The following is a 26,675-nucleotide window of genomic DNA, read 5'->3' as shown; positions in this document are numbered from 1 at the left end:
TTTACAGGTTATTATGCTATTGTTTTACTGATCCGGCCCACTTGAGATCAATTTGGGCTGAATGTGGCCCCTGAACTAAAATGAGTTTGGCACCCCTGATCGATCGATCAATCGATCGATTGATCTGTCTATCTATCTATCTATCTGGGCAAAAGTACAAAAGACATGTACTCAGTTCATCATGGGACGCTAATCATGTGGGAACAAATACATTTAAGTACAAGTGGTAAAGGATATTATTTAACCCCATCAACAGAAATACATCTCATTTTAACCCTTTTTGTGCTTTTTGTGCAGTAAATTTACACACAGGAACTTGTGTACACAATCTGGTAATGACTTTATTCTGAAGGCAAATTGACAACACTTCCTAAATATGCTGCTGTCAAAGTGCAGCTCACTTGCTGCAGCTGTGGTTCAATCCATATTGTCCAATCCAGCACACCCAGCCTCCTGATGACACTAACGGGATTCTCTCCTCTGGGGTGTGCGGCGCCTAGTGGTAGACGTAGTACCGTGCACCTGAACGCAGCATCCTCAGCTGTCAGTTTTATCACATGAAAACGGATGCTCTGTCCTATTTCTCTAAGCGTGTAAAAAATAATATCCCAATACGATGTAAACATAGTCAGGAGTTCAGATTGTAGCAGGAGCGATGAGTTGTACCAGTGTTCAGTTGTTGCTAAAACCCCGTTCAGCTGTGTTTGCTGTCTTGAACACACCCCGCTGAGTACCCCGATATTGTTCAAGGGGAATAATGGCTGCACAGGAGCCGTCTCCACCATCTTCCCTGGAAGGCAACAAACCGGGCTTCCCAAAGAAAATTTTGGCCAACAGCCACGAAGACAAGCACTTGTGTAATTCGTGCCAGAAAATCCTGAGAAGGCCCCTGCAAGCCCAATGCGGTCACCGTTTTTGTTCGTTCTGTTTCAACAAAATTGTGAGGTGAGTACAGGCGCGGATGCTAACGGGCTAACGCTAGCTAACGAGCTGTGGGCTCCAACGTCCCTTCAAAAATCTCTAAATCAGTGCCGTTCTCTGGTTTGACACTGGTTAAGCCGCACTCGAACGCAAATAAGTTACCGTATGTGTTGTAAAGAAGGGATGTAAAATTCGGCTGGAGGTTGGTTCACCTACGGGGACGTTATCCCGTCAGTTGTGTGATGCTTTCAGGTGTCCTTACGGTCTGGCACCCCTAACCTCTGCTGAGACTGGCCTGGAGCAAGCGCCCTCCATCCGCACAACTTCAGCATCATAGTGCCTTTTACCAAAAACATTTCAGGTCGAGACATATGCCGAAATTACTAGCACACATGGATGTAAACTCTGAAACCTTCAGGCATTTATTCAATTCACATTTGTCTTTGTTGCTAGAGAGTCATTCTTAAATAGAGCAGTTTTTGCGCGGAGTTGTGGGTGACCTTTATGTACATTGTACATAACGTGACGTGATGCATTCATGCGCCAGCAATTAACTATTGAATAGTTGCAATACAATAAAATGACAGCAATGTGAACCTGAATATGACATAATGTGTATATATATATATATATATATATATATATATATATATATATATATATATTTCTGAAACAATAACCATGAAAGACAAGAATGATGTTAATAATACTGAGTGTATTTAAACACAGGCTTGGAAGTGACACTGATTAATTTTTTTTCTATAGAGCTTTGTGTGTCATTTCCCCCCAGAATGTATCGTGTTATTCTTATTTACTTTGATTTAATAACATTGGATGCAACTACCTGATGACTACAGCCATGACAGATTTTACCTGTCACCTGTATACGTCTCACTGATTTCAGGTCACTTCTTTAATAACAGTGCATAATTTAGGAGGTAATGTGAAGGTGAATTGTTTAAAACCCTCCAGGGACTTGACAAATGTTGTTAACAAAGCACTTACTTACATAATTATAGTATACACAATATGTACTGCATGTATATGTCAGTCTGGCTGAGAAATTGGCATTAATAAGTAGTGGTTTCTGCAGAATTTGGTGTTGATAGTGGCCAAAAGATCATACTAGGTACTAGATCATACTTAAAAATAATAGGAATATAATAGCTAAAACAAAGCTTCGAGTTTACTGTTCAGTAAAATGTAAGTATTTATTACTTTGACTCAGGTAGTTCAGCGGTGATCTAGATTCTAACACACAATACAAAAGAGTTAACCTCCAGCAGTGTTAATATTTTTTATGCAATAAATATTATTGGCTATCATCATAGAAACTATTTATTTTACATAGAAGTGAAGTCCCACCCCTTCAGCTGGGTCCCATGGAGCCTCATTTCTGAAAAAATATGAATTATGGTCAATGGTGAGAGAACTGTGTCACCATGTTCACATATGTTTTGTCAGTTTAACCCATAAAGACCCAAACAACCACTGGTGACCAAAATCATCTACCAATATAAAATATGCAATAACTTCTGATCAATTAATCCTATCAATACATGTGAATAATTGGTGTAAAATACAGCTATTCATCTTTTCATGGTCATCAGATATGACCCGTTTGGACGTTTAGAGGCTCTGTAGTTACTGTAGAAACACCGTCATCTTCTACAACATTGATTCATCAGTAAAACCCATGGAGTCGGATCAGTGACAGTGGATGGACACACTGGGTTTATGTTGGACACACTGGGTTTATGTTCAGTTAATAATGTATTTTATTGAAAAAGTCACATTTTCCTCAGTTTTCTCATTTTTCTGATATTATGACAATTAACTTTAATCTGAGCTTTTATGAACATCTACATGATCAGTGAATTAAATATGGGAAAATACCAGATTTTTATTGAAGAAACACAAAATACAGAGGATAATATTTTAATAAATGGTGATAAATTGCTTGAGAAAGGTTAAATACAGAGAAAATTTCATTTGGGAATTGCCAGAAATGTAACACTGGGTCTTTATGGGTTAAAAGATAATTTAACAAGACCAAAAAGTCATGGTTTGTATACTGTAGGTGGTAAAGAAACATCTAGTTTTATGTTAAACAGCTGAATAGACTGCATTTCATCACACATGATACACAAATTCCAAAACACCCAGTTCCATGGCACATTTAATTTCAATCTTTGAGATCTAGGTGAGAAAGACTGTGAAAAGAGGCAAAAAAAAAGTCTGGTCACACTGAAGCTGCAGAGACTTCTTTAGTGACTCTGAACAGATGTTGGACAGACAGTTACAATGACGTCACCTCACAGAGTTTTAGGTGTAGTCTTTATTTTTACTTGACTGTTTTTTCATTGTCATTTTTTTTTCTATCAATTCAACAATTCCTGTAAAGCCCTGTGAGGTGATTTTGTCGTGACACTTGGCTCTATAAATAAAACTGAATTGAATTTTTACATATTTTCACAGTCTGATACTTCAGCAGTTTTACCACAAACTGACACTTTCTTCACTTGTAAAACTGACAAACATCAGATGTGTAAATGATGAATTATTCACATGTGACTTGTTGAATGAAAATTGTCCCATGGGACACAACAGGAAGGGGTGGGGCTTCAGCTCTTCATCAGCACTTCAAATGTACTATGGGTAGAACTGTAGGATCTATTAATAATTTTTGATATAGTGAAAGACAGAGACATAGTTCTTTTACTTCACAACAATGGGTCTTATTATAAAATATGTGTAATATCAGTAATAAGTGCTTGTGTGGGCATCTTGTGTTCAGTCAAACTATCACAAACAGTCACAAAGAACTTTTAGTAAGACTTATTTTTTCAATGTAGGAATATTTTAGTACATTAACACTGATAGATCACTCGAACTTTTCCTTCTAGTCAGCTCATTCTGAGGATAGTATTATAATTTATTTTTTCAAATTTGAATCATGATTAAAAAACAAACGTTCATAACAGTTAAAACATAGGAGATCGTTATCACAATAAATGTCAAATCATAATTTTGTCGCAGGTTAAAGACTGGTGTTTGGCTGTAATTTAAGAAACCAGACACTTATTTGTGCTTTTACACTATTTGTAAAAGATGTAATAAGACGAAAATGATGTAAAACATGAAACAATACGTATCAAGACAATAACACATTTGTTATATGTTATCTGTGTCGTAAATACTCAATTTTTGTTAATTTTCTTTTCTTGATTTTAATGTTAAAATAAAAAAAATGTGCACAATCTTAGTTATTTGACAAGACAAAAACCATGTAGTTGGTGTTTATCTGAGGTTTTAAACTCTTGAACATAATGAGCACCAAAAACCAGAACGTTATTAAAAGCAAAATGAAGTTAAATGAATGATGTTGAGATATTTCTAACTCTTTGAGCCCATCGTGATCTAGCCAAAGTAAACCCAAAAGACAAATCTATATTTCAATAAATGTATTTATCATGAAGAAGATATTAATGGTGAGGTCTTGTTTTTTCTGTGTTTAAGCTCCGGACCTCAAAACTGCAGCGCTTGCATCAAAGAAGACCTGTTTGAAGAACCCACATCCATTCTCAAACAGGGTGGTGTAAGTACATTTTTAACATGAACCTTTCACCTTTTATCACCATTACAGTAAATGCAGCATCGGTTTAAGATCGCCTTCCACCTTCTGTCTCTGTGACTTCAGTCCAATGTTGGTATTTTTAGGTTTCAGCTGAAATGAGCCAAAACTCAGGGTTTTCTCTGTTTGATTCCGATGAATTTCATTGTAGTCAGGTTGGATCAGAACAGCGATGTGTCATTGTTTTGGCTCCGTTCTCAAACTGGACTCTCATGAAACAATGACTTGGTGTTGACGTTGATACTGAGGGAACTAGACAAACTATTGTCAGTTTTATACAAAGTAGTGCCTCGGTTTCAGGACCGTAAAATATAACAGTGATCCTAAACTTAGCTTAGACATGAAGATTTTATCTAAATTCTGGCATGTTATTGATTGTCTAAGTCATTTTTCTACCATTAACCAAATATTTGAAAGAAATAATAACAGCTCAGACTATAATCACCTTATTTTAGGAATATTCTGAACAGCTCATTTCCTGCACTATTTATCCACGAGAGACTGAAGCTCCTTCTGTAGTCAGTGCCTTTTTAATACACATTGCACCATATAATCTATATATAAATTATATATTCCATAGTGTATTATATCACCCTACCTCAGTGCAATAATCACACCCATGCACCTTGTTTTTTTAATTTTACCTTGTACATATCCTGTACTGCCTGTTTGTATAAATGTGTGTGTGTGTGTGTGTGTGTGTGTGTGTGTGTATGTATATATATATATATATATATATATATATATATATATATATATATATATATCCTTATTTTCCTTACTTGTTTTATATAGTTCTTCTATCTGTAGTGTCGAGTTTGCTTTTTTATATATTTTAGTAGTATTTAGTAGTATTTTAGTAGTGTATATATGTATATGTTTAATATTTTATCTAGTACTTTTTGTAAGTTGCCTATATTTTTCAGTATTTTGTGTGTTATTTTTATATAGTCTTTTTGCCCTTTAAGTGTTTCCTGCTAAACAGAACAGAGGTGCTAAACAAAATTACATTGTCCCTGTAACAGTGATGATAAAGACCTATTCTATTCTATTCTATTCTATTCTATTCTATTCTATTCTATTCTATTCTATTCTATTCTATGTTTTTTGTGCTTAAATTCTTGGAATGTATAAATCTGTGAATGCAGTCCTATAGATAGATATACTTAACTTATCCCATTAGAGAAATTGTTATATTACAGTAGCAGCATGATTAGAAACTAACAACACAAGACATAAAAGAATACGAGGCAGGAAATAGGAAAGTAATGAAAAAAATAGTTATATCTATCTATCTAGATAACAGGAAATAAGAGAATAAAGGTTGGTTGTCCTTGTTCATATTCGAAATAAAGACATCAATCAGCCATTGGTTGGCAGGAATGGGAACCTCAATACTTTAATGGTCAAACCTATTAATTATTTAGTAGTTATTGGGGGTTATTTCTTTAAAACATATTAATAGTAAAATTGATAATTGATAAATGAAATGGAAAATGTTGGCCTTGGTGCTGCAGGTCTATCATGTTTAGCTTTAATTCGAATCCACACACAGCCACACATGGAGTTACAATGATTACTCGATTGACAGGAAATAAAATCTACACATAAGTCCAAACTGAAAGTCATTGGTAGCTGTATTTAGGCAGGGTATATCTTATTGATTTGATTTCCTCTAATCAGAAAATCAGTTTGAAAATTTTTTAATCCTTTATGCATGAGATGTTTTTTCCTCTTTCTCTCAGTGAACCAACACAAAGTATGTGAAGTATTTCATTCATTTATTCATTATCTGAACCCGCTTTATCCTCACTGGGGTCACGGGGGTCACTGGAGCCTATCCCAGCTAATTATGAGTGAAGGCGGGGTACACCCTGGACATGTCACCAGTTCATCACAGGGCTGACATATAGAGACAAACAATCACTCACATTCACACCTATGAGCAGTTTAGATTAACCAATTAACCTATCAGTTCATGTGTTTGAATGGTGGGAGGAAGCCGGAGTACCTGGAGAGAACCCACATGTAGTATTTCATTAGTATGAAAATTCATTATTACTGAAAACATTCGACATTTAATGTTTTTTTGAAATGCGTGAAATGGAAACTTGTTCATTTATTTAATAAACTCTTCTGTGGGTCCTGACCCAGACTTTGGGCATGAGTTTTACAGTTTAAGTCTGAGTTGTTTCTCAAATGTCAGTATTTATGGTATATATTTTATTTATACGAGGGCCAGCTCCAGCTTGTAATGCCAAAGACGAGACTTAAAACCAGGAAACACGGGGCTTTCTCTGTGGTCGGCCCCAGACTCTGGAACGCCCTGCCCCCCCACCCCCACCCCCCATGTCTGAACAGCCTTCATGGTGGAGCGTTTTAAGTCTCATCTTAAGACCCACTTTTATTCTTTTGCTTTTAACCCCACGGGAGTTGTGTGGTCCTCTGTGCCTTCTATCTATCTATCTATCTATCTATCTATCTATCTATCTATCTATCTATCTATCTATCTATCTATCTATCTATCTATCTATCTATCTATCTATCTATCTATCTATCTAGTCGGTCCGTCTGTCTATCTTTCTTGATTTCTTTCTTTCTTGATTTTTTGATTTCTTTCTTTCTTTCTTTCTTGATTTCTTTCTTTCTTTCTTGATTTTGTTACTTTTAACTATTTGATTTTATTGTTTATTAAGATCAGGGGTGCCCAATCCAGGTCGTTGAGAGCTACTATCCTGCATGTTTTAGATGTTTCCCTCTTCCAGCACACTTGACGGTCATTATCAGACTTCTGCAGAGCTTGATGATAGACGTATCCTTTGAATCAGGTGTGTTGGAAGAGGAATTCAACTAAAACATGCAGGATAGTAGCTCTCAAGGACCAGGATTTGGCACCCCTGATTTAGAGCATTGACGTAGTTTTATGTACTTACTTGTTGTTTTTTAGTATTCCTTTTAATTGTTTTTTTTTTTTTATGATGAACACCACTTTGGAAACATTCTTGTTGTTTAAATGTACTATGTAAATAAAGTGGATTGGATTGGATTTTGATTCTAACTCAAACCACGCTTTGTAATTCACTGATGGTAGTACTTCTTTCAAATACTAAACAATTTTTTTTTAATTTTCAGTAGCAAACGTGTTTGTATTAATCAGACAGACATTTTTATTAATGACTGACACTTGTGGTGATTTGCGCAACACGAACAAAAAGCATCAGTATATTGAATTAAATAAACATGGTATCACTCATCCATATCGGTCAGTTTATGTTACTGACTGTAACAAAGATAAGAACAGACAGACAGACAGACAGATTCTATTAATAATTCTGACAGTATGAGATATGTAGTATTCTGGAATGGTTCAAGATGCTTTTAGTAAAAGTGGTGTAGTCTGTAATTTCTGGTGTTACGGCCTCATTTCATTTAGTCAGCAGGCAGTCTGGTGACTTTCAGATATGTTTTTGAAAGTTAGTTCTCATTAATTTGCCCAAATCTCCGATGCAGCTGACTATAAATAGACCTAATTTCAGTGTCCTTGAACGCCTCACAGGGTTTCTGCAGGTCTTTGAAAGATAATCAGAATTTTAGGCCCAGAAATGTCTTAAAAGCTCCTAAATATGATTTTGTCAGGCCAAAATGGATTTTAGTGATGATGATTTAGTGCTTGTTTTTTGATTCACATTATTACTTTGGATATAAAGGATTTACAATTGCATGTTATAGAAAACCACCGTAAAAAGGATCCAGTAAATGTTTCCTATCGGCCATTGTTGCTCTGTATTCACATTATGAACATGACCAACGTCCAGCCACAGCACGACAGGATATGAAATAGGTCTGGAATCTTGTCCATAATGGTCTTAAATTATCATGAACCTAACTTTTATCAGCCTCACAGGAGTTTACAATTCAGATGCTCCAAGTCATTTTTCCAACTTTGATCTGACGAAATCCTGGAGATGCACAGATTGGTATGAACGTAAAAGTCCTCAAAATAATCCATAGAGTCAGCCCTGTGACCTCATCGCCGTTGTTTGATTTTTCCCATCCAATAAACTGGAGCTCCGAGCCAACACAACTTTATTCTTGCGCTATAATTCCTGGCAGCTCAGACAACAGATGGAGCAAATATAGCTCTGCGTCCCTGGAATGACCATATGTGCAGGAAAGAGCAGAGCCAGGATTGACGAGTGAGCTCCAAGTAGCCTGCTCTACAGTAAACCGACGCACAAACGGTGTAACTCAGCCCCCCCGACTGTAACTGAAGACACTGACAGCCTCTGCTTCTCCACGCAGGCTTTTCCAGACAACGCAGCTCGCCGAGAGGTGGAGGCGTTGGCGGCTGTCTGTCCCAACGAAGGCTGCACGTGGACAGGAACCATCAAGGAGTTTGAGGTGCACACTAACGCAAAGCATGATGGGAAATGAACATGGCCACAGGCTCTTTGTGCTTGATTACTTGCTTTGCTACTTAAAGTGGCTCCATGCAGGGAGAAGTCCCATACCAGAACATACTTAGGACCAAAACCACACACTAATCAGTGCTACACTATATGGACAAAAGTATATGGACATGTGAAATTCAGGTGTTTCTTTTCTAACAGGGGTCTGGGATACAAAGCAATAATAACAAATGTCATAATATAGTTTTATATTGTGATAAATATCATTGCATTGGTTAGTTTGATTTAAATTGTTATCTTTGTTTCCAAAATGGTTTTGACTTAATTTCTCTCAACAATGATTTTTAAAATTTTTTATCCATGACTATGATTTTAAATGTTCTGTCTCTAGATTTTAAAAGTATGTTTCGTGCTCTGAGTGTAAATGATCATTTTCTGCCACAACTAACCATCTACTTAGGAAGAAAAATCTCCCATTAAACTTTTAGGAAATATTGATGTTTATAAACTATATTGACTAGTGCTGTCCAACGATTAAAATTTTAATCATATTAATTACTTTTGATTAATCGCAATTAAATACCATTCATTATTAATCTATATGAATCGCGTTTCATTTTGCATATGAGCAAACACGCTAAAGAAAGAAGGAAATATATACACACTTAACATGCTTGTCGTAAACTGGGCGACGCGTTAGCTGAAGTGTTAGCAGAATCCTCGACTAACGTATGCTTCACATTATTGTGGTATTTTAAGCTGGAAGTGCTTCGGGAAAAAGAAAACTCCTGCCTGCAGAGTGTGTATAATGCTTTATATTGGTCGACTGTTCTGTCTTGTTTTTTTTTGTACTCATATTTCCATCCAGAGGACCACTGTGCTGTTTAGTGTCTTCCACCTTTATGGGTTGGTTCTGCTGCCTGTCACTACCGGATCAACTGACCATTTGTTCATGTGCGACGCTAACTCTGCTTGAACAAACTGCCCAAATGTGTTGGCAGAGATGTCATTCTGAGCTGCAGATGGGTTAATGGAGTTAACATTTTTAATCAGATTAATCCTGATGATGGATTAATCTGCGTTAATATGTTAATTGTGACAGCCCTAATATTGGCAAAAATATTGGGACACATCATGGTTACAGTCGTAAGATGTCCTGTTGATGATGATTTGAGATCAGTCAATATTATGACATTTGTCATTATTGTTTTGTAGCCCAGAGTCCTGTTAGAAAAGAAAAACCTGAATTCAATGTGTCCAAATACTTTGGTCCAGTTTCCACAGACTGTATCACTCACTGAATAAAGTATAGAGTTCATAATTTACACACATCTATATTATAGTATCATCAAATAATTTTCTTCTTCAAACTAAAACTTATATCCCCTTATTGTCTGTCTGAGTAACTTTGTGCCTTTTAATCTTCACATGCTGCATCAGCTGATAGTTTACATTAGGGGCTGGCTGAGGGAAGGTTAACATCTAGATCCAAAAATACATTTAAAATCACCTTTTGAAGACTTATGTATTTTGAACGTACATTACTTCTAGTGTCCAGCACAAATTTAATTTTTTAGAAAAATATGGGAATGGATTCAGTTGATCCAGCGGGGTGAGGGACCAAAGTCTGTGAATAAAAAGGGTAGTATGTATGTCTGCAACAGGCATTTCACGCCTGAAGATTACGATCTGGGTATCACTGTTCGCCACCTGAAACCTGGGGCTGTTCCTAGTCTTTTCTCATGGAGCAGCTTCATTTCTGTTCAGAAAACTACATTAACACAACCGTTACCCAGAAAAAAGGTTAACTGATGATAGCATTGGGCTAACATTACTGTGGCTATATAGAAGACGTCCACTTGGACAACCCTAAACAGAACAAACTGATGCCATAATGTTTCATTCAAAGCAGACTATGATGATTTAGTAAGGTCAACTGTACATTAGACATAAATTATGTCTGTGTAAACATGCTAATGACTGGTCATTCTAGCCAACAATTCAGTAACAGCCTGACCGCTGTCTACTTACCTTGATATTTATGGACAAATTCCTTGTAGAAAAATTTGTATTCTTTATTGATTTTGTTCTTTATGGTTACGGAGTTTCCTTCCATGAACTTTGCAACATCTGCAAATGTAATATTTGGCAAATCAGTCAGACAGGTTGTGTACACACTCTTATTCATTTTGTCTCACTGTGTTGATGCTTGGCAAGAAGTCCTTTTCCACGACGATTACGTATTTCTGGCAAGTGTGAAAAAGGTCAATGGGACCTGTATTATACTTTTGATAAGTTCTTAGGTCAATTTAAATACTTTTTACTACTCTTTTTACAGTGGTTACAAATATCTGATAAACTGAGACAGATATATGTTAAAATGTATTACATTAGTTTATTAAGGTATTTGACTTTGTAGATATTATATATGCAATGTAGTAGATACTAATAAATTTGATGAACAAACAATTGAAACTTGTTATTATTCTCTCTTGTCCATCCGTTACTGAAACAGCAAAATTCTAGCTATTTTATGCCCTTATATAAAGAAAGAATACAGACTGTTTACTGTTTTGCAGAATAAACACCCTAGAGGACCAACAGTAAAGATTTTGCAGTTTTATGAGAATTGGAACCGTACTTTAAGGCAGGTTTTATAAAGTGGTCAAAAACAGATGTTAATGTTCTGTTCATCTGTTACCGAGGGGTTTTTACTATTTTTAAGCCAGAAACTTTGGTTAAAACATTTTTTTCAGTCACTCATCTAAAAGTGCTCATTACTCCCTCCAAAATGAGGTCTCATTCATATTTCTATTATATATATATATATAGTTGTGAAAGGGCAAACAAAAATATAGTAAGGCTGTCCATCTGTTAGCACTTGGCCAGCCTCATTATAGCTCTGGTAGCTTCAAGTAAAGTTAAGTACAAGTGCTTCACATTTTTTCTTAAGTACTTTACATGTGGGGATGTTCTTAATTACTTTCCGCCACTGTCCCTTGGATTTTAAATACATATATTAATTAATTACTTTGCAAATAGAGCGTCTCATCTGAATAGTTGAGATTGAAAAGTACAATATTGATTTCCCCTTTAACAGCCAACAAGTATTATGAAAGAAATTGAATGATCTGTCCATATTTAAATAGAAATTGCGCTGGGTCTTCAAAACTGTAAAGTCCAATCATCTGAATTTAGGGCTTTAAAATGTGTTAAATAAAGCAAAATGCGGAAAAGCAGAAATCAGATTACAGTATGAGCTTTTGGTAGAGTCATAAAATCATGGGTTCTTGAACTTTAAAGTTGCCCTGCCGCACATATTTCATTACTTTTCTGGTAATGTCTGAAGTTCTACCATAGACTAACATTTTTTATGGAAAAATGCTTTGGTTACCCAGTTTCAAGCCATTCTAACGTGGTATAGAAAGCTTGCTGAAAGACTCAGCTCAATTTGCGCCAGTTCTCATGAATATTCAACATGCTAATCTACTTGACTCTGATTGGCTAACAGCTAGCCAATGAAAGCCTGGGTTTGCAGTAACTTTTACCCTGTGCAACAAGTAGAGGAACTGGTGGAAACCAAAAATGAAACTTAACGTGCTTTGAACATCCGACTCGCAGCTTCTATGCCTCTCTGGTACGGTGGACCTTACAACTTCTAACCTGTGTCCACTGGGCCCCCTCCACTGCTCTATGGGCGTTCCCCCTGGGAACGCTGGGCCCCATGAATTTGTCACGTTTACCCCCCCTTTACAGTGTCCCAGTTTGCTGTATACCAAAACTGTCACTGAGCTAGACGATTTCTATGGGCGTGGTCTCACCCGGGCGAGCTCATGAATAGTAATGAGCTCAGGCATTAACACGTCACACTGACCAGCTTTTCTAATTGACCTGTTTTTTTCCGCTTATTTCTTTTCAGTGGCAATAGCAGACAGAGGAGGTAGTGGTTCATTTACAAATTCACAACATAACACAAACACCTATGGACCTAACATATTTTTAAAAAATACAACTAAAAACAGTTTTGTGTGGCCGGGCACCTTTAAATAAGTCTTAAATTTAATTGATTTCGATCTTAAAAAGGACTTAAAATGTCTTGATTGCAACTCATGGAAACCCTGGTCGACAACCTGACCAGTTTTGTTGTTCTGTTTCAGGCGAGCCATGAGGGGAACTGTGACTTCATGATCATCTTGTGTCCTTCATGTAAAGAGCTGATGAGGGCCAACGAACAGGAACGCCATAACGAGAGAGAATGTCCCGAGAGGACGCTCAACTGCAAATACTGCAAAGAACCCTTCTTGTTGAAGAACATCAAGGTGAGTCGACTGGCTTATCATCACCACACACACCCAACAGTCATTTGATTTAAAGGGGTCATAATTTGCTGAACCCACTTTTATTAGTCTTAGGTTCATTTATTTGTGTATTTGGACCCTAATAGTTCATAAAGTTTGAATTTGAACTCTCCATGTGCTGCAAACCTATCTTTATATTCATTTCAGCAAAAACGGAGTTGATTTCTATAACCCGTTTGAATTCCTTCTTTATTTGTTACGTCTATAACTAGTTATATCATGACATACGCACATATAAGGTCAAGACTTCCGACGAACATTTCTCTGAGTACAACATAATTGTCAGCAGCAGCGGTTGTAGTCCATACTGAAAATATGTCCAAACTTTGAGCCAGTTACCTAAAATGTTCAGTTGTTGGTTGAACGGGACAGAGCAGCACAGCCAACAACCAGGAGGGGGCGGGGCGTGAAGTGGCTCATTTGCATTTAAAGGGCCAGTGCTCAAAACCACCTTTCTGGTGTCATTACTCAGTAATAGGGTTGAAGATGGACCTGTGGAATTGAATTAATGAAGAATTCAGACCCAAGCAGAGCATTTACAGTTTATGTAGAGCACAGGGAAATGTTTGAAAATGCATAATTCCATTTTAAAAAAGCAAAATATCAGTCATTTAATGCAATGATAAATACGTCTTTTGGCATTTTGCTGTAATGTGTCTTTAAGTCCTGTGAAAAGTGTTGCATAAATAAAATATGTCATTATTAGATGAAAATGACAGCTGAACTCCCTTTACTTTTTGTTTTCTAGGCTCATGACGAAATCTGCCCAAAGTACCCCATGATTTGTGAAGGCTGTGCAAAGAAAAAGATTCCCAGAGAAAAGGTGTGCCATCAAATTCAGAAGTGACTGTTCATAATTCTGTTAGATCTCATTTACCATTTTCTTAGCAAACGTCTTCAAACTATTCTGCAGATCATTAGCTTCTTTCATTTTTTTTTTTTGCAGTATGTGGACCATATTAAGTTCTGCAGTAAATTTAAAGCACCATGCAGATTTCATGTTGTTGGCTGCGATACGTCTGTAAGTAGACATTTTTGTCATAATTTGCTGAATGTGTATTAACATAATGTAATAACTATTGGAGAATTGGATAACTTGGCAAAACTGATGGACAGATTTATAGATTGTTTACAAAAAGGTCTGAATGGTTTAATACACTAATGTATAAAAATATATGGTGAAATAAAGAGGGATTTCACTACAGTTTAACCCATTTTAAGGGTAGTTTCTGTACTTTGCCAAGGTATTATTTAGTTCAACAGTTATTACAAAGTCCTTGCCTGTTTAGAGATCCTGTGTTTCCTGCTAAAGGGGTTCTATGTAGTATTGACTGTCAACAGCAGGGGGAAGTCTCATAGCTAAACCAACAAATCAACACTGTATCCACAGACTGTGTCAGTTATAAAGTATAAAGCGCATTGTTTACACATTTATGTATTATGGTATCATCAAGTTTTCTTCTTCAAATTAAAACTCATAGATGCTTATTTTGACAGTTGGTTAAAATAACACTAGTCTCTTTTCCATTGGACATATGCGCAAAACTTTACCGATATTTACTAAATGTCAAAAAACACAGAAGTGCGTAATGTCAGTTTTTCCATTAAATCACAAATGCGATTATTTCTTTATTTATTATCGTGAGATGACACAAGAAGTAATTTCATAAACATGGCGACGAACGTAAATATCATGTCGATTTACAGATATATTCATTATTATTATTATTATATATTACCTTTCTATCCCGTACTAAATTAAAAAATGATTCGGTTTTGTGGTGTGTCCACACATACCGCGACATGTTTCTTTTAAAACTCTTCTTCTTCGCTTGTTGTAACATCCGTCAACTTCCATTTTTTTTTTTTTATTCATGTGACTCTAGTTGCAGAAAAGGGTCTTTCCATTGTAGTTTTGCGTGATATACCAATTGCGCTATGCCCAAAAACCACCTCTTGCCAACGCAAAAACTTTTAATCGAAAAGCGAGAGTTTTGGTGAAATTGTCGTTTTTCCATTAGGCAAATTTTTATGCGCAAGTTATATTCGTGCAGTTTGAGGGTCAATGGAAAAGTGACTACTGTGTCTTAAAATCTTCACGTGCTGCATCAGCTAATAGTTTACATTATAGCTCTGTTTTTAGACAGAAAACTGCCACAGTAAAGCCACAAATCACATCTATTTTCTGTACAGTTTGTGTTGTCAGTAACTGAACTAAAGATCCATTTGGAATCAAACAAACAAGGTCACAACTGTCACAGTTTAGTTTGAATCGTGGGTCAATAAATGGCAACTTAGCAATGATAATGACATCACATAATAACTTTATACCTTCATAAACCTCATAATTAAACTCACCAGTGTTGAAGAAACGCTGCCATTTCAGCATCAAACTCCAGTCTTTTCATTTACAGTCTGTGGTGTTACTTTTCTTCACCACGGGAAACTGGCAAAGGGACTCACTACTCCCTCTAGTGGTCACGTTATTCCCCTAGTTTGTCACTGGAAATTAAATCGGTTCATATCTCTACAATCCAGTGTGTTGGCATTTTTGGCAGAACTTTACAGCTCTTATTCTAAACCCTCTACTGCTAATTGTTGGCTTTTTTTAATCCTTGAAAGTAGAAATACTACATAGACCCCCTTTACCGCCCATATGTTTGTATATGTATTATATGTACAGAGTATCTATACAAGTATTCACCAACGTTTATATGTTATTGTCAATAAGAAAAGCTGATTTGGTGAAAGTACTTTTTACATATTCAGTCCACTCTAAGACATTATCATTACATTACACATAACATTGCAAACATGTTTCCTGTGTAACATATGTTTGACATTGCTGAAGTCATAGTTTCTTTCATTAGACTCTTAATTAATTTGACTACAGATTAATGTTATTTTAAGCAGAGGTTCTGCACAGAAATTTACATCAAAAATGGTAATAACAGATCACAGATTGCTTTGTCAACTTTGTCAAGAACCGTGTAGATTCACCTGTTCCCATACTCTACCATTTGGAAGTAGAAAGCTCTTTCTACAAACATACCTTCAACATATAAACTTTTTTGTCTCATACACATTAATTTTACACACATTTACAGATGTTGTTTAGTTCAATGTTTAATGCGGGTTTTCCATCTATTTTATTGATCAGTCTTCCACAATCATAGGTGTTTCAAACTTTTTCAGATGGAGACCCAAACATACAAAAATGCATGATGAATTTCCTTAATGTCTACATTTTTACATCCTTCTGCTACTTAATTGATATTAGAAATGAATCAAGAAGGAAATATCAATGTGAAACGCCCCTAAAACTCACAAGTAATGTAACAAAATTGTGGTTTAGATGCTGAGTCTCACCAGTTTTCATTTCAACGTTTCACACAGCGAGCGAATTGCACATATTCTTGTCAGTGTAACCTCAGCTAGAAATCGATCACAATCAAAATGAACAGATGTTTCATAGCATTGTTTTTCATTTCACTCTACCAGTTAGAGACCCAGTACACTGAAAAATATGACAAGTTGATCTTACTTCATTAAATTTAGGAAACCAGATGCACTCAAAAAAGGCAAGTAAACATGACCATTAGTCTTAAGTTCAGTTTACTTCATATCTACTAGTTAAGTTTATTTAATTTGCTTAAAAATATCAAGTATAATTAAATTGATCTATTTAAGTGTACACAACTTAAATAACTGAAGAAAGCACAACAAAGAATTCATTTGCAGGGTTATTTTTTATTCAAACAAAATACTGTAACAGCAACACACATACATGTAAACAGTACATGAGTAATTTTATACAGTTTGGCAAGAACAGAGGTAGAAAAGGAAGTGAAGAGAACCGGACATTTAAATAATTTTAATCTAACTTGGAGAGGATCTCTATTTAGTTTTGGGTTTTTCTTTTTCACAAAAGGCTCTCATCATGAGAGATGAGAGAGGAAGGCCTTCCCCAAGGGAGAGGCCAAAAGGTTGAGAATAAATTGGATTTCCAGACTAGAATGAGTAAGGCCACATGACTCATGGTGTTTCAAAATGGCCGCTCCAGAAACAGGTGTTCTGGCTGATTACACCTTCAACCACATTGGTAAAAGAGCTTAAGCACACCTGTGGAGCATGATTGCTCTGGGAAACTCAAAGTAAGGAACCTTGACATGTAAGCAGTGGTTCAAATCAGTGTGTTCGTGCACATCACAGCACAACACTAGTTGCTTTTCCACTGATGCTCAAATTGCATGAATATAACTTGCACATAAAAATTTGCCTAATGGAAAAAGGACAGTTTCGCCAAAACTCTCATTTTCCAATTAAAATTTTTTGTGCTAGCATGAGGTGGTTTGTCGGGTGTAGCACAATTGGTATGTCAGGCAAAACTGCAATGGAAAGACCTTTTTCCGCAACGACAGTCACGTGAATATACATAAAAGGAAAAAAATGGATGTTGACAGATGCTACAACAAGCAAAGAAGAAGAGTTTTAAAGAAACATGTTGTGGTATATGTGGAGACACCAGGAAACCGAATAATTTTTTATTTAGTACAAGATAGAGGGGTAATATGTAACAATAATGAATACATTTGTAAGTCAACACAATTTTACGTTCGTCTCCATGTTTATCGAATGACTTCTCATGTCATCTCGCAATAATAAGTAAACATATCATTGCATTTATGATTTAATGGAAAAACCGACATTACGCACTTCTGTTTTTTTGACATTTAATAAATATCAGTAAAGTTTTGCGCAGATGTCCAATGGAAAAGCGACTACTGTAGCATGTGTTTGTTGATTTCTGGGGTTTCCGAGAATCCTAATGCTTCTTTCTGTCTAAAATTACCTTCCACGTTGCCTTAGAAAACTTCAGTGCTCCTATCCTGCCCATCGACAGTCTCTAAGCGCCTCGTGTCTTCTTCTTCTGTGACATTTTTGACAGTTTGCAAACCTCCTTAAAGGTGCTTAAAGAAGTAAATTAATGCCACCAACTTGACTGGCGTATGACTCGAGAGGGTGTTCAATATATGAACCTAAAGTTTCAAGTCCAGTTTTCCCAGATGAACTTAGTTTTATACTTCTTTAGGAGAAAATGAGTAAATACTCAAAGTACATGAGTTAAATTAAGATGGTTAGAAATAAGTAAAGTATGCTAATATGATTTCAATACTATTACCTTTTAGAGTGTAAAATAGGCCTGTAACACATGCTGGGTTCTGACCTTCAGTTTTGGAAAGGCAGCACTATCAGGTTTAGAGTCAGACACAAAGGTACAGATGAAGAAACTTTCAACACACAATAATTAACTAAAACAGCAGAAAGGTGTAGAAGAAAAATGTGAAGAGTCTGGATTAAAAATGCAGAACATGTGTCTTTTTCACAGTATGTATCTTTGTCTAACTGGTCTAGACTACACATTGTTAGAACCGTTCCTTTGAAAATCCCAGATCACTGCATCTCTGTCTCCTCCTGTACTCTGATGCCTTCTATATTTTCATTTCCTTACAGATAAGACATTACATTACACACAGCTCCAGACACCTGCAGGTCAAAATGTGAGGAGGTTTTACTGATGTGTTGAGACTAAGATTAATCCCACACTTTGAATGTAAATGTAAATATAGGTCATCCTCATTATAATTCAGAGATTTATGTTGTGTAAATTGAATGAATACTTAAGATTTAATATTGGACCATCGTGACCAAAAGTTTTGTCAGTCACACAGATTTAGTTTTCACAAGCTTTGCTGCTTAAATGAAGTAGATCATTTATCATGGGTTCTGAGTTACACTGAACAACAATTGTAATCTTTTTAGAAGTTTCAAGGCTTAATTAGCAAATAAATCACATTTATGCAAAGAGACAAAACATTTGTCCATGGCTGTACTTTATTTGGAAAGTTTTTTTTTTTTGCATTTAAAGAAGTCCCTAGGTTGAATACTTGTATATATAGTGTACATATCCATACAATAAACATAAGTTATTATTAGCTTCATTATTACTTTGCTGTTTGCTAATGTGACACGTCATTGTTTTGTTTTGTGTTGTGTTGTTTTGTTTTATATTATAAATGTTCTATATTGTATATTATACTGTATGTACTGTATGTGTTCTTATTGACTTTGTTGCTTGTGTCTTCTGTTTCTCACAAAAAGGTGGAGAAGGAGAAGATCCACGACCACGAGCGTCAGTGTTCCTATGAGCACCTGAACCTGCTCCTGCATTTCATCATGGGCATCAAAGTGAGTTTGGAGAGTCTGCAGCCTCAGAGCCTGGAGGTGGCCAGCCACAAGCTGCAGGAGCTCCACCAGTCCCTCAGGGATCTGGAGATGAAGATGAGTCAGTTGGGTGGGGGTGGTGCAGCTCCCGTGCAGGGTGCATGCGCCCCGACTCTAGCCACCTCCTTCACTCCGCTGCCCAGCGCTATGGGTGCTGCCCTGGAGCTGCAGCTGCAGAGTGAGAAGACCAAGGTGGCCGAGCTGAGCCGCCGCTGCCAGGACCTGGAGCTCAAAGTCAGCACGTTTGAGAACATCGTCTGCGTCCTCAACCGAGAGATGGAGCGATCCTGCACCACCATGGAGGCCTACAACCGCCAACACCGCCTTGATCAGGACAAGATTGAGATCCTTAACAATAAGGTGAGAAAGTAATGCATAACCTTTAACCTATCTGTTATTGAAGGTCACGTTCACTGTCGGTAGAACTGGTTTCCTGGTAAATCAAGGTGACCATCGCCCCCTTTCCACCCAAGAACTTTAACTTTACCTGGAACTTTGAACAACCTTATCATCTTTCTACCGAAATTACCCAGGTAAAAAACTTTCCCACAACCCCAGACTCTTTGAAAAAAGTTCCTAGTAGGGGGATAGGACTTTTCAGATTCTCCAGAATTCTTGAGGGACTGAAGAATGCTGATTGGTGGAACAGACTTGCAGAGTTCCACATTTACATTTACCCCCAATGTTTTAGCCAATATGCGGCTGCAAACTTGTTTATTCCATTTCTACTAGCTTCTTTTCATTTGTGTTTTGGTCATTTGGAAAATGAAGCAAAAGAAGAGAAGCTACGAGAAGTGGATGGACGACGAGGTCCATTTGCCGAATAAGCTCTTGTAATCCTACTGCTACTCCTACATGGTCATTGCAATCATCTGTCTTGTGAATATGCTTAAAAGAGCCTTGACCAATTCGATTGTATTTGCTGAATATGCTCAAAAGAAAATCAGTCAATGACACTTGATCAAACGAGCATGATATGAACAAAATTTCCCAGATCTTTGAGGATGGGTAGAAGCACAACCATGCAGATTACAAGGATTTTTTTTTTTTTGCCCAAGTAAATAAATTCCTGGTAATACAAGTTCCTGAGAATGTTGGTGGAAAAGGGGCTTATGTTCTATGTTATGGGTGAAGATGCAGAATCCACTGCATTTAAGATGAAAACAGTGAAATCTTCATGTGATGCAGAAACTGTTGCTGGTATGGGAACAGAAAACAGAAATAACAATAAAGCCTGTCAAACAGAAATGTAAAAGATCAGTCTGTGTCAGTCATTCATGAGGTTCAGTAGTAAAAGTAAGTCTGGTACCTGCGTATTTTATTTTTAACTGCTTAGAATCACTGTTGGTAGCATGAACAGATGTTTTCCAGTGTTTTACTGGCGTTCACTTTATGCCGTTCTTCAGGTTCGTCAGCTGGAGAGGACGGTGAGCCTGAGGGACCTGTCCATCGTGGAGATGGAGGGCAAAATGAGAGAAATGTCCGCAGCCACATACGACGGCATATTTGTCTGGAAGATTTCTGATTTCACCAAGAAGCGGCAGGACGCTGTGGCTGGTCGAGCCCCCGCTATGTTCTCACCTGGTAACGGCTTCACCTGAGTTCAAATCCACACATTGAGAAGCCATCTGTCTGCAGGATTCACACATCTAACAGTGAATAACACATATTATGTTTGTGTACTGTGATTTCAGCCTTTTATACCAGTAAATATGGCTACAAGATGTGCTTGCGGATCTACTTGAATGGTGACGGGACGGGACGTGGCACCCACTTATCGCTGTTCTTTGTGGTAATGAGAGGACACAGCGATGCGCTCCTCAAGTGGCCTTTTAATCAGAAGGTAACAGTCCTTTAAAGCCTTTTCTAACATACAGTGCTGTGCAGAAGTCATACACTGCCTTTAGCTTGGTTGTTTCTGCAGGATTTTAAGAAGCATGCGTCCCTGTGTTAACATACAACAAAAAAAATGCATGACATACAGTCACAAAAAAAAACTATTAGACCATCAAAAGTCATCAAAACAATGGTTATGCAATCAAGTACTAACTCCTGTGTGTATCATATGACTAAAACAGACAGAAAAGGAAACATGGAATGCCTAAAAGCACTGTTTTTGTCAGTACAATGCCACAGATATTAATGTAAGGACTGAAGTGATTTTGGTTATTATCAAGAAAACATGGAAAATGGATAGATATCAGCTCTGAAATGAAACTCTTATGAGCTATTTTTGTTGTTATCATTATTTTTGTCCAAACAAATGTACCTTTAGTCATACCAGGCATTAAAATGAACAAGAAATTGAAGAAAACAAGGGAAGTCTAATATTTTTTTCCGTGACTATATGTGCAAAATATGATTTGGATTGGATTTGGATTTTCTTGAAGTTTCAGTTGTCAACTGTCAATTGGCTGGATGTTTTCTTAAATAGCCTTGTGGTATATTAATTCCAAGTTTCCTTCAGAATATCCCCAATAGAGTTTTTCTTTACACTTGAGTATCTTTTACATTTTTCCCTGTACAGTTGTTCCAAATTATCTTCTATAATAATACTCATATTTTTTCAGAAATGTAGTTTTGTTTTTAATGCTGCTCACATTTCCTTTATATTCCAGTTGTATATACTGTATGTTGATACACAGACTGACAAATGCATAGGTGTGGTCATTAGAACTACCACACATCAACATCATAATGGTACCGTAAGACTTTTGCACAGCACTGTACACCACAGATACATAACACCACTGTGCTCACATTATGTATAAAACAAACACATACATACAGTAAAATGAATGCTGGATATGCTATTTCTCATTCATTTTATTATCAAGTTAAATGCTTGTAATATTTCTTCAGTAGTTTGTAATTATTCAGTAAGTGAAAGGATTAGTTCACTTCTGTTTGCATTTTTCCATGAGAGTGGGAGTTGAACATTGATCTGAAAATAGGTCCTTGGTTTCAATGAACTGGACAAGATTCATGTTTTCAGCAAATTAGTTAAATATTTGTAGTTCATAAGATGCAAACACTACCTCTTCTGTACCTTTGTCAAGAAATCCTATGGAAAGAGAAACAACAGAAATGGTACCGTCTTTGTATTTGCAAAAGAAACCAACACCTAACCGGATGGTGCTAACGCAAAAGATGAAAATTTAGAGGATCACACCTACAGTAGCTAATGTAGTGTCTCCTCTCATTAGAATATACCTACTTTTGGAAGTAATACATCAAAATAGTTTATGTAAATATTACTTTACCCATATTAGATTAAGGGCAAGTTCAGTGAGATTTAGCTCAGCGCTTGGTTTAAACCTGTTATGCCTTGTGCAAGAAAACTGTAGGATCTTTGGGTATGAAAATGTTAGGACCAATCCCAATTCACCCCTTGGTCCTCCCCCTTTCCCCTCCCCCTTGGCCTTTGGACTTGGCACTACTAGGGTTGAAACATTCCCCTATGAAATGAGACAACCCCTCGAGACCTGTTCCATCATCAGCAGTCATTGATGCTGCTGTAAACAAATGCGACAACTTTGTTTCCGAAAGAATTCCCCATGCCGTCAGCAGCTGTAACCGTCTCTGTTGCATGGGTTTTGGTCATCTTTTTGCGACTATCAACTATAAACTGCAGAAATGTGGTCTGTAATACATTGAAACAGCATCAAACGGTTGATCAAACGATTAAGTTGTTTATGTAGAAAATGCGTACATTTGTGTGTTTCTTTCATCACACTGCTGCACTTTTTGGCTGTGTTTACCTCCATCTTGCCGATGATTCGAACAGAATTATGGGAGATTTCTCATAGCCCTCCGTCTGTAGTGTGGTCCTGAAAAATCTCCATGTCGAGGGTCAAACAGTCCTCCCCCTTAGCCCTGCCCCTCCGACTCATCGAGAATCGTGACACCCCTACCCCTTCATGCGCAAAATGGAGGCGTAGGGGTAAGGGGTGAATTGAGATTGGGCCATAGTGTCTCCTCTCATTAGAATATACCTACTTTTGGAAGTAATGCATCAAAATAGTTTATGTAAATATTACTTTACCCATATTAGATTGAGGGCAAGTTCAGTGAGATTTAGCTCAGCGCTTGGTTTAAACCTGTTATGCCTTGTGCAAGAAAACTCTTCTTTGATCTTTGAGTATGAAAGTATTAGATTTGCATCAGAAGCCAGAAAAAACATCTGCCATCACCCAGTATTAATCTGTATTTAAAATTTAACTGGTTGAAACCTGCAGAAATCCCGTTAGAAGCCCTACTTGCTTTATTTTTCACTCAATAAGAGCAAGAGGCAAGGTAGTTTCCTCTAACTTTAGTCTTTATGTTCATAAAGCTAAGCTAATTTGCATGCGTTCAGCCCTGTCCTGATATCTTCTCATCCCACTCCCCATAAGGGCATAACATGCACAATTTTCCTACTGGTATGGGATAATAAACTCTTTTTTTTAAGTTGCTGAAACCAGGTTTCTTTTAGCCACTTTTGATTTATATTATTCGTTTATTTTACATTTTCTTTAGTCTTTCAGTATTTCAGAATTAGCTCCATGTTTTCAGTCAGAGTAGATGTAAGGCTAGACTCCCAACGTCTGTACCCAGGTCACCCTAATGCTGCTTGACCAGAACAACAGGGAGCACATAATCGATGCCTTCCGGCCCGACATCTCCTCCTCGTCCTTCCAGAGGCCCGTCAGCGACATGAACATCGCCAGCGGCTGCCCGCTCTTCTGCCCGCTCTCCAAGCTGGACTCGAAAAACTCCTACATCCGCGACGACACCATCTTTATCAAGGCCATCGTAGACCTCACCGGCCTTTAGGTGAATGACAGGCGTAAATCTGAGTCTGCCTTTTGTTGCTACCAACCTGTGTGAATCAACAGGATTTCCATATCACCAGTTAACGGCATTTCTCTTTGGGTCGGTCTAGTTGTGTTTGTTTCCAGATGGACCGGTGGTGGCAACATGGAAGACCAGAGCAGGAAACAAACTGTACCACTGTAACTATTAACCATCAAGTTTTTATCCAAGAAAACCATTGATTACCTACCAAAGTGACTGGGAGAGTTAATAAAATATACACCAGTATCATTCCAAGAGCCAAGTAGAAATTTAGACAAATAACATGACATTGTCTCTGAACTCCAGTGATCATCCCTCTACCTTAGACGAGGCTCATCATGTTCAGTTTTGCACAGATAAATTGTGTTTTTATTAGTTTTTTTAAGAAATTTAGCAGGTTTTCACATGGCTTTATGTCCCCTTGAATTAAAGTTTACCTCCTGCTGCAGGTTGGAGAATGCTTTAACTTGAAAAAATATACAGATTTGACATATTCTGGCTTTTTAAAGTGAAGTAGAAAAGCCATAGTGTTCATGTGGAGAAGGAAATAGTCACCTCTTGAAACCCTGCATCTGTTTTCACCCTCCCTATACAAGAATTAGACCTTGTAGCTGTCACGTTTCCAGCTTGTGGCTAATTCATTATCCTGCTGTTTATTAGTCTGCAGGTGGCGTACACTGAATTATCACAGCTTTATTTTTTACTGAAAATAGCAACTCATGCCACAAACAAGCTGGAGGCTCGACTGTACGTTTAGTGGCCTTACAACAAATCTAAAATTCTCTGAAAAGTTAAAGGAATCTGCAGTCAGGGTGGATCATCACATCAGTTGACCCATATTCATATTACGTGCCATATTTGACTTAATCTTATACTCATTAGTGCAGCTTAAAAAAACAAAACAAGAATCTGTCAGATTGAAGTGTTTTGCGATGCAAATGTTATTTTGTTATGCAATTTTTTCACCCAGGTTTTGTAATATATTTTTGTATTTTTCAAGCATCGGTTGTTTTCTTTTTGGAAACTGAAAATAATGAGCCTTAGACCACTGACACCGTAGCTATGTAGGATAAACATGCTACTAACACGGCGACCGATCAAGCAGGTCTAGGCGCCTGTGCTCACCGTTTGCGTGTACTGCCTGATCTTATTATTTTCTTGTTTTTTAATTGCAGTTTGAGCATTTAAAAATGTGGAGTTCCAATAATAGTGTGATGCCCATGTAGCCTTCAGAGTATTGCTGAGCTTTGCACACAGTTTGTAGTGCAGTAGAAATTTCAAAGTTGTTTACCGTTTCTTAACATCTATGCCTCCAACTCTAAAGTCCTGTGTTCATTGGTAATCATTCGTGGTGGTGGACATTGCTTGAATTCCATGAATTCTGAGTGCAGTATTTCAGTTGTGAATGTTGTCGTGTGCGTTTAAGTGCGTGTGTGTTTGTGTTTCGGTTTCATTTCTTTGCTGTTGGTTTGCATGTTGGATCTGTGGAAGATGCACCGTAGCTCGCAGCAGTTTCCCAGCTGTCGAGGTTTACTTCATTAAACCTCAACAGCAGTGGCAGTCAAGCTGATTTGCCCAAATGGAAATATGACATATTTTGTAAGAAATAAAACATATATTTGCATACAAGTTTTGGATACATTCTAAAAATATCTTTTTGACATTAGACTTTGGCTATTTTACAGTATTTGCTGTCTGTATTTAAACATTTACAAAGTTTCACTTAAGCAGCTGATTGTATGTATATTTACAAACATTAAAATGGCCAAAATTCAATATTAAATATACTTGTGCAAGAATGTTGCATATATGTACCTACGTTGGAGGTATATCTAAAATATGTTTCCTTCAGTGTCTTCACAAAGGAACAAGAAGAGGCTCAGTAATCTACTTTTTGTTGGTTTTATTTAAATTTCTGTCACTGCATTAGTGAAAAGAACAAAAACAGCAGTGGCATGACAGTCGCCTTCTGATCAAATACACATATATACTTTTTATTATGACATTTTATTGATTATTTTCTCAGTTAATTGTTTTGTTGGTTAAACTTTAAGTAGAACAAGAAAAAAATTTGCACACTAGTAGCTGTAGTGCAAAAATGTTTTCCAGCCATAATGTTTTGCTCTTCAGACTGACATTTGTCAGTGTTGCGCTTTTGTTTTATTATCCAGTAAGATACTTATCCAAGGGGGTGTGCATTTTTTGATGCCACAAGATAGTTTATTAAACATT

General features: G+C 37.0%; 1 protein-coding gene across 1 annotated transcript; it reads left to right on the top strand.

The window, feature by feature from the left end:
* Positions 1 to 463: 463 nt before the first annotated feature.
* Positions 464 to 24,912, top strand: traf2a (Tnf receptor-associated factor 2a). Its single transcript, XM_030144354.1, has 10 exons — positions 464 to 945; positions 4,441 to 4,519; positions 8,858 to 8,956; positions 13,122 to 13,283; positions 14,071 to 14,145; positions 14,269 to 14,343; positions 19,485 to 19,967; positions 21,014 to 21,191; positions 21,302 to 21,450; positions 24,204 to 24,912. Exons 1-10 carry the CDS (start codon positions 758 to 760, stop codon positions 24,420 to 24,422), a joined length of 1,707 nt encoding a protein of 568 aa, XP_030000214.1. The 5' UTR covers positions 464 to 757; the 3' UTR covers positions 24,423 to 24,912.
* Positions 24,913 to 26,675: the final 1,763 nt, after the last annotated feature.

The sequence above is a fragment of the Sphaeramia orbicularis genome, chromosome 9 (assembly GCF_902148855.1).
Source record: "Sphaeramia orbicularis chromosome 9, fSphaOr1.1, whole genome shotgun sequence".
Taxonomy (NCBI): domain Eukaryota; kingdom Metazoa; phylum Chordata; class Actinopteri; order Kurtiformes; family Apogonidae; genus Sphaeramia; species Sphaeramia orbicularis.
The sequence above is the reverse complement of the archived record's forward strand: the minus strand, read 5'-3'. Positions and strand labels throughout refer to the sequence as shown.